Raw genomic sequence first — 17,396 nt, forward strand, 5'->3', positions numbered from 1 at the left:
CAGATAACCCTCGAGTAGCTTTGTGCGAAATTACAAAACAAACAAACAAACAAACAATTCATCTGTCAACATGGCTAAAAATACATCTTCAGGATGTGCAGTGGCCCGGCATGACCAGATGGGTTAAGGCGTTCGACTCGTAATCTGAGGGTCACGCGTTCGAGTCCTCGCCACACCAAACATGCTCGCCCTTTCAGCCGTGGGGGCGTTATAATGTAACGGTCAAACCCACTATTCGTTGGTAAAAGAGTAGCCCAAGAGTTGGTGGTGTGTGGTGATTACTAACTGCCTTTTCTCTAATCTTACACCGCAAAATTAGGGACGACTAGTGCAGAAAGCTCTCGAGTAGCTTTGCGCGAATATAATGAAAGCTTTTGTTCAAGAGATATAAATGTCAGCTTCATTCTGTGAAAGATGATTGAGATTCGGCTGAAAACGAAACCAGAACATACACTCGAACAACATAAATCGCAAATGTTATTAGGTTTTCTAATAGTTTAGCAGCTGAAACACAGAGCTGAAGAATTCTACTGACATTTTGTCACCCACTGAGAAAAACTAATAGACCATATATTTCTTGGCGCAAGGGCATCTAAACAATGTTCTGATGTACTTGCTTGTACTATTTCATACAAATATTTAGATTGTCGCTCAAATTACGGAAATTAATTTATGGAAAATCAGAACCTGTAATAGGCTGTAAATCACCAACTCCAGGTACGTATAATGCAATCAGATCCTTCCCTATTGGCCCTGAAAATGCATTTGGGTTAATAGTTGCATCATTGAATGCTTCAAGTAAATGACATTGGGGAAGTTCTTCCATGTGTAGTAAACATCAGCCATTGAAGTAATTTCTTGAGATGAATCTCTAAGCACTGGATTGTTGTGCTATTTGTAACTGTATTTATATTTGTTCCATTAGGTTTTACTCTCAAAATGTGTCAAAATGAACATCATTGGATGTGAAAATAGTTAATTATATTCATCTATTCGGTTAATATTTGAAGTAGAAAGTTAAATTTAACCAAGTACCAGGATCAAGATTATTCAACAACAACTACATGTTCTTACCTAAATGTTGACAGATGACACATTTCTTTTTTCTTGGACTCGAGTTCTGTCTTGCCTTCTTTCAAAGTATAATGAAGATTCTTTTATAGATTGTTTAGGCAGAGTAATCATGATGAAACTTTGCAGAATGGACGTCTACTACCTGTTGCGGAGACACAAGTGTAGAGGACGACGTTTCGAAAGGAAAACGAAAGGCAGAAGACTTTCGAAACGTCGCCCTCAACAGGCAGTTGCTGCCCTTTCTACAAAAGTTTATGATGAAGATCTCTTTGGCCTTGACCTAAAATTTCAAGATCATTGTGGACTCTTAAGATATTGAGCTGGGGCTTCTAAATATTTACAGCATAACTTTCTTCCGAAGGAATAACTGTTTATACCTTCGTCATTTCAAAGTTTAAATTTTTTTAGCCTACACTCGCACCTCCTCAGTGACATAGCGATAAGCATGCGGTCTTCTAACACTAAACACTGGTTTTTGATACCCGTGGTGGGTCCAGCACAGATAGTTTATTTGTTTGTTTTGGAATTTTGCACAAAGCTACTCGAGGGCTATCTGTGCTAGCCGTCCCTAATTTAGCAGTGTAAGACTAGAGGGAAGGCAGCTAGTTATTACCACTCACCGCCAACTCTTGGGCTACTCTTTTACCGACGAATAGTGGGATTGACCGTCACTTTATAACGCCCCCATGGCTGAAGGGGCGAGCATGTTTAGCGCGATCGGGATGCGAACTCGCGACCCTCGGATTACGAGTCGAGTGCCTTAACCACTTGGCCATGCCGGGCCAGCACAGATAGTTCATTATGTAGAGTTGCGCTTAACTACGATCAACCAACCAACAACCCATCCTGATGTATAGCTAGCATGCTTCATAATATATATATGTTGATAACTTTATTATTATATACTTGGGGAATTATTTTACTTTTGTTTTTCTATTTAATTATTGTTTCATAGAAAGTATTTATTGTGTCTATGTTCTTATTTGGTGTTAGTATTTCATATTAACATTTATAATATTTGTATAATGTTTATAAAATCTTATAAGTAAAAAAATCTAGATCATTTGGTGTGTTACATTGCTCGTGTTTGTTTGTTGCTGTTCGCACATTACACAGGACATGTATTTACTATATAGCCCACGCACGTAAACACTCATAGGTTTATTTGAATTTAGTATTTCACATAGTGGACGCTTGAATAGACGTCATACAATGGGCATGCGTATAAGTATCAGCGTGCTTTGTCAAAGGAAACGAAGTAGGCTGTATAGTTGCAAAAACTTGTGTGGTTATTTTAATTTGTAATGTGATTTTTTAAAAATAAACTGATACTGTACAAAGCAAAATAATGATAATTTTCCAGTTTTGAAGATACAGCACCATGTCCTCGAAAGATGGCAAGTTTGTTTTCTTCCTTGTATGCCTGTATATTGTGTTTGTATGAAATTGAATAGTAATCGCTGTTTTCTGGCCAGGGCACAAGGCCTCAGACGTAGTCAGAGTGTAGTTTATCCAAGTGTATAACTAAACGTTGGAGTGCTGCAGTAGGTAACCGTTATGCCTTTTGCACAGGAGCTTTCTGCTTCTGATTTAGTCAATAAATAAATACTTAAATATAAATGAAAGTAAAAAACAGATTTAGTTAACTTAGGTTAAAAAAGTGCATATGTATAATTTCTAAGCTCTTAACATGTAAAAAAAAGAGTAACTAGTACTAGTAGTGCATGTATCGAGTTTGGACATAATAACAAAGAACTAACCATAATAAAATTAGACACATTACCGGAATGAGATAATTAAAAGAATGACATTTTATTAAATTGTGGTTCAGTGAAAGTTCACAGCAGAGTCATGCTAATAAACTACAAATTAATACGTACTTACATTTGAATTAATTGTGTGAGTACTGAGTACCATTAATCATAGTACTAATAGCACTGTTATTATTAGTTATACTAGTACTCGCCAGTATTGGTAACTTAAAATAACCAAATCCAACTATAACAATATTAGGCTAAAAGTTTATTGTTCAGAGCTATAAAGAACAGATTTTATATCAAAATGGCTGATATGGATATTAAAATTTTAATTAAAATACAGAACAATTTTTGACCTCCTTGGGTTATCTTCAGGTTAATAGAGTTGCAAGGGATACATTTTTACTTCAAGTGGGTTTCTCATCATCATTGTGAGATTCTATATCTTTGGGCATGTTTTTTTTAGGCACTTAATACACACATTTTAAGAAAATTACCTGATACAGGATTAAGGATGAGAATGAAATAAAAATTTGGAAAATGAGGATACGTGTTTACATTATGGAATAAAAATTATTAGGAATAAAGCAGTTTTGTGAATGCTGTTAAGTGCTTTTTTTATATCTATCAAAAGTACTATTTATGTAATTTTTAATGAACAAAATTGTATATGAAGGAATAGTAAATTCAGTGGAAAATGATAGGGTATGTACTTCACTGAAATTTATCTACATTTTGGCTTATTCTCGGAAAACATATTCATTTATCTGTATTTATACAGATCCGCCTCAAACCCTGGCTTATTAAATTTTTATGTAAATATTATGACCCATTACTTGTTATTGTCTCTGCAAATATTATGTTTTAATTAAAGATTGGACTAAGTATTTAATTTAAATTTAATTAAAATAGAAGAAGCCAATTCTGTCTGGCCAGAATAGCCTCTCACAGTAACTATTTGTCTTAGAGAGATGTATGTCTAATATAAACATTTTATCCACTGTGGAGGTGTGACTGAGGCTCTTTGTTGAAATGATAACTCCAGTAAACCATTTATCAAAACTGTTTATCCTTTTGAAGCACTTATTTGAATGAATTTAGGTAAATTGTGAAACTCCATAATTTTCTTAAACTTGGAGGTTTTAAATATGCATCTGTTTTTTGGTCTGGTTTGGGATAGTACATACACATAAGCCTAAATCCTGACATTTCCAAGATTTCATTGTCTTACATATTAAAAAGGATACCCAGTCAGCTGGAATTTAAAACGTTTGCCAAGATTAATGTGACATGGTCTGTAATCAAGATGAATAGTTCCAGATATTTAGTTTCAATTCATTGTGCAGCATTAATTTATTGTGATTTGAGTGGGACAGAGCTAGTTTGTTTTCAATGGAAAATTTGATGTTTCTAGCTCACAGTTTTGTACTGTACAAAGGAATGAGCCATATTTAAGCTTTCTTTTTTCCATTGAATTCAGCTTTACTTGTGAAAAATTACGACAGATGTTTCTTTATTCCACCCCCCAAAAAAAGAATCCTTTCCCAAAAGAAAACAAAGATTAATTAAGAAACTTTCTACTTTTCTGTATCAGGAGTGATTCTGGTTGCTATTCAATGAATATGAAGCAGGTAGACAATTTTCATTGTTAATATACGAAGAAAGAAGTGAAAGATACCTCATGTTATTTGTATTACATTACAGAATATACCCATGAAGATGTTGGAAATGATGGTTGATAAAATAGGTTTGATGCCATTTGTACAGATTTTCTGGTAAGGAGAAAACTAAGAGACCAAACTTGTTATAATAAAATTTTACCAGAAATTAAAAATTTGATTGTTGGCACTGATGTAATAGTCGGGCAGAGTGGATCAGTTGCTGATCAGCTAATACATTTAATAATTGATTTAGTTAGAATCTGTGCCAGTGTCTAAATGGACTGCTTAAATATCTGTACCCATAGAATGAACAACATGGTTATATTGAATACGAGATATGTTTATTGAAACCATTTCAGTTTAGGAGAATACTTCTACCTTCTTGACCTGTAAAGAAAATTATATGTCATTACATAATCACAGGTTATTATGAGAAAAGATATGCAATAACATGAGCATTTGTGGAAAGTGAACCTTTCTTCATCAGGAGTAGGTTATTGTATGTTATCCTTCAAGGTTATCTTTACAGACACCAAACCTTAAAAAATAGCAAAAAATTAAATCCAGTAGTGCTGCCTTCCATAACTCGTTCACCCAGAACAATAAAATTGTCCTAATTGAAGCTTAGAACTTGGTTTGTTATCTTCTGGGTATAGCACAAAGAAACTAGGAACTTTTTTTCTTATTTGTCCCCTGCATAATCTTGTAAATTTCAAAACTACATCTCACTCTTATTTTCTAAAGAGAAAATGAGTTTAGAGATTGTGATATATCCCTGGAAGAAAATCTTTCCATACCTGGAATCAACCTTAATGCTTCTCTGAACTGTTTCTTGGATACAGAAAACTGAAACCATATATAGAATACCAGATGAAGCCTAACTAGTGATATGCAAAGATAATTACATCTTTTGACTTGTAGTTAGCATTGAGTACATCTATAAGTAGACCCTAAAATTATTAGCTTTAGTGTTAGTATCAGAGTGCTGCATCACTGGTTTGAGTTGTGATACAAAAGTAGAAAAATGAAAATTTTTCAACTTGTGTAAACAATATTTCCCATGGGATGTTCAGGTTAATTAACAGCCAAGTATCCTATCGACATCCACGTGAAAGGACTAGGCATGTTGATACTAAGCAGGTTTCCACAAGTAGTTATTGGTTGGTACTTTTTAGCTTTTGCTCTGTCTGGTAGTTTCTAAAATACTCATTGAAAGAGGGTTTCAAAAGTCAGTTTTATAGCCAAAGAATGGAGAAATTTGACATGGGTGAGTACATTATCTGAAGCATAGTTAAAGCACTACTTTAAATAAAGCTTTTATCTTTTCACTTGTTATGGAGTTGGAATCCATTAAGGTGACTGTTAAACAGCTTAGAAAATCTGTTTGAAAAGCACAAATCAGTAGAACAACTGTTGATTTGGAAGAAGACCTGAATAAGCTAGAAGGAATTGGTTGTCTGTATGCTTCAGTGAAGATAGAGGTGATCTGTATGGAGTCGTCATTCCACTGGAGGATGAAAACCATGTTATAAACAACTGATTTGTAAATAATTGTAATTAGCAAGAACATTGTTGCCAGTGTGACCAAAGAAAATTTATTCACAACTCAGAAGAAGTGGTTTGTATCATTATGGATGGAAGCGTAGAAAGGAGGAATCGTTATCAGAGAGATACCAATAAATGATATAAATTATCAAGATACTGCAAATGTCAGGAAGTTCAATGAAAATTAAAATACCTTAGGGTGAAACAACTTTAAATTCCAAAAGATCTTTGTACATCCTTACGTGATGTAAAATTGTACTTGTCATTTAAGTGTAAATTGTTTAATGTTACTTTTTTGTTAAATGTATAAAAAATGTGATTTTCTGTGGATTCAGTATTAAAACACAAGGTCTTTTAATTCTCCATGAAATTTTAACTTAAAGGTCTATGTAACTTCTTTTTCCACTTGGTTTGTGAAAGTTAATTTTTTGTTTTTTTAGATGCCGATTACTGGGAATTTGAAGATTCTGTGACTCATACTTTCAGTGAGGAATTTGAGTCCAAACCCTTTGATGGGAGTGATGTTTTGTCGGTGTCAAACAGTTCTTTGTTTTCAAGTTATCGTGGGGATGTAAGTAATGTATTTTGACATTGTACATGAAGAAAGCCTAACTGTAAATGCCTAAGGGTGTAGCACTTAAATTGTTGAGGAATCTTTAATACTAGTATTTTGAAACTCAAGCTATAACAAAAATGATCAGAATATGTAAGTAGGTCATCCAGTTACATGTATTACTAGCCAGTAGGTGTGTTGGCTGTGATAATAGCAGGTGTAATCTGTTAAAAGTGACCATCCTTTTTTAAAATGTATATATGAAAAAATTTCTGAAGTTGTTATTCATTAGCCACATACAGATGTTTGAAAGCATTGACCACTCTCATTCTTTACTTATTAAAAACTTTATGCAGTTTGTGATGATATGAAGTGGTTGGCCAATACCTGTGACATTTAGGAACCATTAATAAACTCTATTAGTCAGTATAGTAGTTTAACACAATGAAGGGTACATAAGTGGATCATAACTCTCTTGACACAAGCAAATGTGGATCAATTTTCAATTTCATTCAAGTAGTGTATTTCATAAATAGATAAATGCATACACTACTTTCACAATGCTTTCAAGGTGAACTGGTTATGCAGTCTTTTCTAAGTAAAACGGAATTGTGTAAAGCTGGTGAAAACTAGTACAAACTTTTAAGTTGTTTCTCACAGATGAAAGCCTTTCTGCCAACATGCATGTTAATTAGCTGGAGGTGAAACATCTGTGATCTAAAATTCTTTTCAGAAATATTTGAATTTCCTGATGAGGTGACAATGAACAATGTGCTTGTCTTTCCTGTAATATTTTTTTATACTGTACATTTCTGTAAAGATTGTTTTAAATGAAAACAAATTGATAAATTTTCCAGATACCAGGTTATTTGTCATAGGTGCCACCTTTAAATATATTTAGGATAAGCAAAATACTGGGGTTGGAGCAGGCCTTTTTTAAGAAGTGATATGAGAAGGCTTCTATCCAATGATTATGAGATGGGTAGGCTATTAAATGTTACTTGTTGCTTGAACTTTTGTAAATGAATATTTAAACAATATACCCAATCCTGATCAGTTGCTATATATTAACAAGATATTACATTAATCCTGAGCTTGGTAAGAAAGAAGCAGAAATTTATAAAGAATAACAAATCTCTTAGGCCATATAATTCTGTAAGAGATTTGAAGGAGGATAAGGATTGGATATGTGAACCACTTTTGTAAGTTTTGAATCATGTGTTGGTACTATGAAATTATAGTTTGTCTATGTTGCTCCATATTTCAAGAGAGGGGATAAATTAGTCCCAGTAATGTTAGACCTATTAGCCTTACGTCAAGGTGGAAATAGTTTTTGAAAGCTAATAAAAGATCTTTTTCCATATCCTTTAATAAAGTTGAAATTTTGTTGAAGTGTCATTGTGGTTTCACTAGGGGAAATCTTGCTTTAGTCTTTTGACATTTCTTCAGGATTTCTGCTCGTGTGGTCCCTGAGACAAAGTTCTTGGGGCTTATCTTTGACCATAAGCTGACCTTTATACCCTTCATCAAGTAGCTATGGGTCAAATGTACAAGAGCACTGAATGTCCTCCATGCCCTCTCTTCCACCACTTGGGGACTGGATTGATGTTCTGTGCTAAAGATATATCGTGCTCTTATTTGATTGAAACTGACTATGGATCACTGGTTTATGGCTTGGCCAGAACCTCAGACTTAAAGATTCTGGACCCCATTTATCATCAAGGTCTTTGGCTTTGCACTGGGACTTTCTGCACTTCCCCAGTTCAGAGCTTGTATCTAGAGTCTCATGAATCTTCTTTGCACCTCTGCCATTTGCAACTGTCTTTACTGTATGCTTTGAAACTTCGTTCCTTACCAGAGCATCCCACTTGGGGTTGCGTTTTCCTTCCTCAGTGAGCCATACTTTTTCAGAACAGATGATCTGCCATTGCTCCTTTTGGCCTTCATATCCAGGTGCAGTTGGATGAATTGAGTCTGTCCTTGGATAACATTGCTGTATCCACTGGTCAGCCCATCCCATCATGGCTTCTTACAGTCCCCAAATGTGATCTTTCTTTAAGTCATCTGAGAAAAGCAGACACCCCCGATTGTAAATACTGTCTGCTATTTGCTAAACATCTTTTGAACTATCTTTTTATTCCTATTTATACAGATGATTCGAAATCAGGTGACTGTGTGGGCTCTGCCATGGTTTGTTGTAGTTTGGTGGTTGCACACAGAATTCCCTCTGCAGCTTCTGTGTTCACTGCTGAACTGTATGCCATTTTTCTTGTCCTGGATCACATAGAAGCTAAGCAGTACTCAAACTGTACTATTTATACTAACTTGCTTAATTCTCTACTGGCCCTGTTTTCACTGTTATTCAAAACCGACTGGCCCATTTCTCTTTAACATCTACTTCTAACAGTTTTTCTGAACACCAGACCACATTGGTATTCACAGGAACGAGCTTGCCCACACCACAGCTAAATTTATTTGCTCTAGCACTATCACTGCTGTGCCTGTTCTGTACATGGACTATGTTCCTGTATTCAAGGTTTAGCTCCGTGCAAGCTGGCAGTTGACTTGGAGTGAGCAAAGTGAAAACAAGCTTTTCAAAATAAAACCCTATATTGGACTTTGCTCGTAGTGTTTCTGTAAGGATCAGAAACAGGAAGTTGTCCTAACTAAACTACGCATTGATCACATTTTTTTTAGCTCATCATTTTCTTTTATCTGGGACTGATGCACCGATGTGTTGTCTGTGTGACACTCAAATCACAATAAACCACATTTTATTGCCTTTTCGTCTCTCAACGATGACACCATTTTAAACATGTTTTGCCCCAAGGTTTGTCCATAATGTTAGTGTTATTGGTGATGGTGACACTGTCCACCTTGGAAATGTTTTTAGTTTTTCAAAGGCCATTTAAGTGTTTTAATTTATACATTAGACCTTTTTTAATGTGATTCCCTTTTAAGAATCACAGTTCATCTAGTTTGATTTGAAATTATAAAATGGCCGTAATGTCAAAATACTCGAGACCAGGACTGGAAGGGTCAACTTCAGGTGATTAACGCTGCTGTTTGAACTACCTGTTAGTCATCTTGGGGAGTTATTATTACAATTTTGCTACAAGTGTTTTAAAACTTTTATTACTTTTTGAAAATGGCCATAAGGTCAAAAAACTCAGAACCAGGACTGTAAAGACTAACTGTTAGTCTATCTGGTGAGTTATGATAATTACAACTTTTATTACTGTAGTTTTCTCTTAATGTTGTAGGCTATATGTAAACATTGGTTTTATGCTATTTATGTTTTTTAAACTTTGTTTTGCTTTACCTTTATTTCCTTTTATGAATTTTACTAAATTTACTTTAATTTTAACTTTTTACCAGATGCTTGGTACGGATAGCCTAGTTGCTTTTGTCATAAAACACCAAATCAACCAACCATTCTGCTTATGTAGATAAGAGTGTGGATGTGTATTTGGTATATCTGGGTTTTCAGAAAGCATTTGACAAATTTCCATAGAAAAGTCTTGCAAAAATATGATCTCTGTAGGTGTGGAGGATAGGTTGAATCATTGGATAGAAAAATGATATCATGGAAGAAAACAGAGAGCTGTTTTAAAGGGAGACCAATCAAATTGTACAAATCTCAAATGTGGGATATTTTAAGACTCATTGTTAGAACTTTTCTTTCTGATGTATGTCAATTACAGAGGAAGAAGTGGTGAACAGATTGTTTAACTTTGCTAGTGATATTAAGATTTCAGATGTTGAGTGAAAAGAAAATGCTGCTGCTTTTTTAGAGGACTTGGATTATTTAATGAGTTGGGTGAATAAATGGAAGAAGTTATTAACTATAATAAATACAAGGTATTGGATGTGGGGTATCATGATTTAAATAGTAATTTTATTGAAATAGTCAAAACAGTGTTGTGGAAGAAAAGGATGTTAAAGTCTTGAATCCAATTGAACGGTGTGTTGTTGATAATGGTATGGTAAATATGGTTTTTGGATGCATCTGCAGAAATATTGAAATACAAGTCTAAAGAGTTAATTTTATTATATAGGTTACTGATTGGGCCAAATCTGAAGTATTGTGTTCTGTCTTGGGCTAGAAAGTCCATTGAATTGTTTTTAAGGATTTAGAGGAGGACTACACCTGGGATGGCAAGGTTGTCATATCACGACAGATTATAATCTCTAAAATTGTTTTTCTTTGAGGTAAAAGAGTTGGAGGGGATGATTTTATTGAAGACTGTTAACCCTTAAACGGTGGGAATGTACTTGGTAGGTGCATCAGTTGATGATGGCCGCTGTTTATGAGCTAAGGGAATTTTTAGTGATGAGCATCTTTTTAAAAATTTTTTGTATTTGATGGTGACAATAGTAGGACTGGGATATGAGTATAAATTTTAGCAGAGTAAAAGTTGTCTTTGGTTAAGATAGTATTATTTTTCTAATTGGATGGTTGGCCTTTTGAAATGGGTTGCCTTCAAACGTGTTACGTTTAAGGGAGTTTAAGGAAATGTTTGATAAATATTTGAATAATAAGGGCTGACTTTGAATATGTTTTATTTTAAAGTTTAGTTTAGCAGATGATATGGCTTAAATGGACTAACAATTTCCTGTTTTGAAATGCAGGAATGTGTGTGTGTGTGTGATGTGATCCTGGTGAAATGTATTTTTTTTCATGAATTCTATCAAAAAAAGGATCAATAGTGTTTTTCTATATATGCAAACTATTCTTAATTGTATCATACATAGTATAAAACTGACATAAGTCATGCTCGACTGTGATAAAGAAAATTGACAAGACATTTCACAGAGAAGGATCAATTTGAACAAATGTTTGATTTGAGCAGTTTTCTTAACTATAACATAAGTTTGTAACATGTTTATTGCTCTTGTTAAGAACTCCATAATTTTCGATAAGTAATTTTGTAAATTTTTTTTTAAAGTTTCATTAATAAATGTATAAATCATGCATAAAAAACTAAATTTAAATAGAGTATTAATCATATTTAGGATAATATCAAATAATATTTTAACTGTCCTTTTCAATAAACATTATTTTCTCAAATATTCATTTTTAAGATGTACCTGATTCTTAGTTTGAATCTTTTAGGTTTTTATAAGCCATTAATATAACCACAAAATGATCCTCTTACATTTATTCATGTTATGTTCCAACTAATTGAAGTCTCCTTATTATGTTCAGAGATTTCTAAGAAGATATCTAGAAGTCTGGAGTTTTAAAAAAAACAACAACAACTTAATTTAAGTTCCAAAACTGATTAAATGAATGCTTTGATAGTAGTAATAATTTAAAATGTCTTTCATTTTATACAGCACGCACAGTGTTACTGTTTCATTAATATCACAATTTGTGGAATAGGCAGGTTTTTAAACATTAATACATCTTCCTCACTGTAGCCTGAACCCAAATATTTGGACCTCAAGAAAATGACATATGACTGCTGTTTATTTACTATTTATTTCAATGCTTTTAAAAAATGTAACTAAAATGAAATTAAACCAGCTTAGGTTTTTCATAGTGCATACACATAAAACTGAGGTTATGTTTTCTGGAAAGAAAATAGGTAAGATTCAGTATGCTTTATTGTTTTGTGTTTCTCAGTTTTTGCTTTCACTATGAACTTTTGGTGGAACATGTAAAACAGTTAAACTAATGGGTAGCTAATTGCACTGTTGAAGTCACCCTTTACCAAATACAACAACTAATCAAACCTTAATTTGTCCTTTCATGGCAGGTGAGATGTATGTTTCCCAATGCTCCCACCCTCTCACATTTCAGTTAGGACAACTGTTTCCCACTATCATTCAAAATTGGTGCATGTGACATGGTGGATGAAAATGAGCAGAGAAGTATATAGTGCCCTCCATCAGGGTTTTCCACTTGACTTTTCAGTAACCAACAAGAGTTTTGAATGGAATGTGCCAGCATTGCTGGTGTAGCAAGTGGTAACCTTAATAACTGTGTAAATATGGTTGAGTTTGAGACTTGGGTAGCTTAGAAGATGAGTTGAGTGATATTCAAATGCGTGATGATGAAGAGTCAATGAGACAAGGATGCCAGCTCTCCATCTTGTCATGAAAGCCAAAATGATGAATCTGGACCAAACAGAGGAAGGCATAAACTATGTCAAGAATGATAAACATTTGTTCAAGTGTGAGAGAGTAGAAGCACTGGGAAGCATATGATTCAGCTTAAGTGAATGGGTTAAATGTAATCCATCATCTGTGTATCCCAACAATAAAAAACTAAATAATTCAAAACTAACAGTACAAAACATTTTAGTGTTATCACTAGCAGCATTGTGTTTGAAGAACAGTCTGTTATAATTCTTTTTGGTGTTCTTTCAAAAGCTGATTATGAATAATAAAACCCTGTTTACTTCAAATACAAACACATTAGTAACCATTATCAATGTTTAGTAAGATGAAAAAGTTCTTTGATTCAGTTTCATTTTGAAGACAAGCTAAGTATTTGTTGTTGTGATAGAAACCAGAATGTTGCTTGTTGGTTGTCTTATCTTGCTGGTTAAATTTATTATCAGCCGTTTCTGACTATCAGGTGTTACATTTTAATTCTTGGCCTGTTCTAGAAGTACAATAACAAATTGTAATGTGTATTAACACTTGTTGTTACACTTAGGAAGGGGATGATAATGACCTAGTAGATTTCTCATCAGTAACCAAAGGACAGAAGAAAACAAAAGCCAAGCCTTTAGCAAGTGGTCCATTTCTTAATTCAAGTAGCGAATGTTCATCTGATAGTGAAAGCAGTAGCCACCAGAGCTCTTCCTCTTTCCAGAATGGTGTAAAACGTCCTGTTCCTCGAATTAGTAAAGATGGCATGGGTAATGATTCTTGAATATTCCAAATTTTGATCACATGCAGTAAAGTGAAGATATGAAAAAAATTGAACGTTCTTTTTATAACAATTTTGTTTATTATTCATTCTTATATCTATTATATGTAAGTTTATAATGAAGTTTTATTTTGGCATTAATCACAATGAAGTTTCCTCCCAAATTTCTGTGCAAAATGCTTAAAAGAATTTTTTTTTCCATTTTAAAAACAAACATATATATAGACACAGAAGTACATCTGTGTACATCTCAAATTAACAAGTTATTAATAAGCTAGTGAAGTGCAGTAAAGTGTTAAAAATAGTGTGTATGTATACATGTAAGCAAGTGACAACTTGATTATTGAATATCAGTTTTATGTGTATTTTAATTCGCTCAGCTTTTAAAGGAAATAACTTATTTTGAGTACAATTGAAATGTGATAAGGTCTAGAAGATGGGAATTAAAGCAAATCCATTCAATTGAAATAAATAATCAAAAAGTTACTATTTCTGTAATTCAAATATACTATGATATGATTGTTTACTCAATATATCCTTTTACCAATTTTTTTCATGAATAGACTAGCACAATGTAATCAAACTGATGACTCATGGGCTGTATCAGGCCTGTGTCTCATTAAATTTGAAATTTATGTAATTTTTTACTTAAAAATAAATTATGACCCTTGAATGTTTCCATTCCCTATAGTCTTGTTTTCCTTAAGTAAAAGGTTTGTCATCTTTTGCACAAAACCATACAGATAAATATTTAATGCTCTTAAGATATGTTTTCAGTGGGTCAGTGGTAAGTTTTCAGGCTTACAGTGCTAAAATCTGAGGTTTGATTCCCCTGGTTGTCCATTGTGAAACTTTAAGGAGACATTTATCCACATTTATATGATTACAATTCTTAATTACAATCAGCTTCCTTGTGTTCATTTACTAAACCATTTACAGACTTGCACTGCTCTGCTGCCAGTTGGTGCTTCTCTTATGCGTGTGTTTTTATTCGTACAAGTAGATCATAATGTGTGTAAGGTTCAAGAAGGGTTTGTGAAACTATATTTAGTATTCAGAACTTCTGATCAAAGTAAAGCAAACAATGTAGACCAAAACTTATGTTTCAAATTGACTGCTTCAATCTGGTATGTGTAATAAAAGACTCGGGCTATTTGTTAACATTCAAGGTTGACCTTTGAATATTTTGCTTTAATATGTGGTGGATGTAATAAATTAAGAAAGTTTTTAAAGGTAGGTTTGGTGAATATTTGAATGACAAGAGCTGTTTTATATGTACATATAGTTAATCTTATGCCTTCGATGGACCAATAAGTCCTTTTGTTGTTCTTAAATGTTGTATTATGTAATATTAATTAAATAATAAAAAAGACATATGTTTTGCAAATTATGACGTGCACTAACATTTTGTTTGCTCCTAATATCCATACAGCTTACTAATACTCAGTTCCTGAATATAATTGTAAGTACTTGTTATACTTGTCCATATGATCCAAACAGCTTATTAATGGTGAAAGTCCTAACTGTAGCTGTAAACACTTGTGAATTAGCAGTAGTGCACAACCAACAATAATAATAGATGAAAATTACAAAATAAAAATAAAAACTAAAAACTACAGAAAGTGTAGTTGTCAACATGGAAAATTATACTACGAAAACATAATATCAATGTAAGAAAATCTCAAACATTGGTGAGTGACTTGTGAAAATTGACTTTTTAACTTTGTTGTTTTATCTAGTTTTGACATCAAAGATAAATGGATTCTGACATGTTAATATTTAGTGTTAGAATTAGCATTGGGAAGATAAAATAATTTTTGTTAACCCCTATATATGGTGAGTTTGTACTATATGAATATAATGCGCATGAATATATTTGGAGAAATTTATTATGGCTATTTACTGTATTAATAAGATGCATACTTATTTATGCATGTATATTACATATTTTTAAAACTTACTAAAATTATGGGGTATAATGGAAAGTATCAAATGATTTAGGGGAAAAAAAAAAGTGTTTATAAGTTAAACTAAGTTAGAAAATGCAGTGGATAGAAGTTGTAGAATATACTCTGAGTAGTATATATATAAACAAGTTGTGGGTACCGAGTCTAAACCCACATGGTCAAATTAAGAAGCAACTAGTCAGGAGAAAGAATAAATTTGAATCTTGAGAACTAACTTGAGTGAATAAAATGTGTTTAAATACATGGATTATTACACTCTAATGTGACTTAATAATAATGGTATAAATAGTGGTGAATAGGAGAATAGTATTATTAAATACTAACTGAAGTAAATAAGAGATTCTACTGTGTTGTGTAATGAGACATTATATAACTAATAGCTAGGGAATGTTTTCCAGACATACTAAAATTAGTGATTTTTTTTCCTCTATAAATAAAATTTAAAATGAAGTATTGATATTTTTGAAGAGGTTGTTATTTTCAGTATATTTCATTGTTTAAATGGTAGAAAGTACAGGGTTTAATTTATTACAGGTGGATAAACTTGTTGTTCAAAATGTGGTAGGAGGAACCTTGTTTGTAAAAAGTGTGAGGGAGTTGAGATCTGTCAGCAACATTTATGATGTAAAATGTTCCTACTTTTAATGGCTTTGAGGTGTAGATATTATAATGTATGTGAAATATATGTATCAGAAAATAGAGAAGTGGCTGCAGATTAAAAGTTTGTTTATTAAACATTTTGACTTGAACATTTGACTTATGTCTCTCATTTCTAAACTCAATGTGCAATATTTAGAGTGAAGCAACTTCTTTTTGTGTGAATTGCAGATGTTGGGTTTGAATAAATACAAATTATTGACTTGGGAGTTTTTAAAACTGCTGTCTACAGATATTTCTTGTATTTAGCCAATTGTATTAATATATTGAAGTAGAAAACTTGTAACATAAAATAATTGATTAAATATGAAACAGTAATAGTTTCAATAATTAATGCTATAAAGTATTGTAATTATTATAGTAATATTATGGTCACCAGGATATTATTTTTTTTGGGGTGATGTGCAAACCAGTATTATATAATACATAACTTTAATCAATGTTGTTATATTTCAAACTTTTTGAACAATTGTTCCAGCTGTGTGTGAGCGTTGTGGAACTGTTGGAGTGAAACATGCATTTTATTCCAAAACAAAAAGGTTCTGTAGTTTGGCTTGTTCACGGGGCTTACCAAAAACCTCAGGCGGAAAGGTAAATGCAAAATGTTATTTTTCCCCAAAATTACCTCATTTTGTTGTTGTACCTGTTTATATCTCATGTGTTCAAGGACTGTTTTCAGTCTAAATTTGTATTGTGCATTATGTATACTGCATCCAAATAAGAAGTGTATGTTTTGAAGTTTAAGACTTACTATCAGCCATAGTTTGTACAAGATGTAATGTTTGTTCTAGGTAGATGTTGGGAAATAAATTGAATTTGCAAGGTTATTGCTGTTGATAAGAAATCACTTCTAGAAGTGTTTGTGTAATAAAATATTTACTTGTTAAGAATGGATTATTCATTATCAGTTCTACATGTAGTTTGTCATTGTCATGGTTAGTGGCATGTACAACTACCCTGAGCTGAACTTTCAATTAGCAATTGATTTTTTAATAATTAGTTACTAGTTTTTATTTGATACACACTGCTATTGAAACTTCACATGCACACATACACATTTATTAAAGAAATTCACATAGAGAAACTAAATTCACTCTGTATTCTCAAGACAAGGAGCCCCTTGTCACTATAGCCATATCTAAATATACTGTAATAAACTTAAGTAAGTGGTCATTAACAGAACCTAAAAAAATAAACTAAGTAAGGGACCAAACTTTAAAAACAAATTAAACACTTGCCTCAGATACAGAAACAGTAACAGAAGAGTGTAGAATTAAAATAAAGGTAGTAATCTACAAA

The 17,396-nt window shown here is 32.8% G+C and overlaps 1 protein-coding gene across 2 annotated transcripts in view; it reads left to right on the plus strand.

Annotated features, from left to right (window-relative positions):
* Positions 1-2,304: 2,304 nt before the first annotated feature.
* Positions 2,305-17,396, plus strand: part of Sfmbt (Scm-related gene containing four mbt domains) — a 63,396-nt gene continuing 48,304 nt past the window's right edge. Inside the window, exons 1-4 of one of the 2 annotated variants that reach the window (XM_076495758.1) lie at positions 2,305-2,471; positions 6,478-6,608; positions 13,258-13,462; positions 16,576-16,688. In XM_076495758.1, coding sequence (XP_076351873.1) covers positions 2,456-2,471; positions 6,478-6,608; positions 13,258-13,462; positions 16,576-16,688 — 465 coding nt within the window. In that variant the 5' untranslated portion in view covers positions 2,305-2,455. The remainder of the gene's footprint in view (positions 2,472-6,477; positions 6,609-13,257; positions 13,463-16,575; positions 16,689-17,396) is intronic. The other variant, XM_076495759.1, reaches the window with a different exon arrangement.

Source organism: Tachypleus tridentatus, chromosome 3 (genome assembly GCF_004210375.1).
Source record: "Tachypleus tridentatus isolate NWPU-2018 chromosome 3, ASM421037v1, whole genome shotgun sequence".
In the NCBI taxonomy this organism is placed as follows: Eukaryota; Metazoa; Arthropoda; class Merostomata; order Xiphosura; family Limulidae; genus Tachypleus; species Tachypleus tridentatus.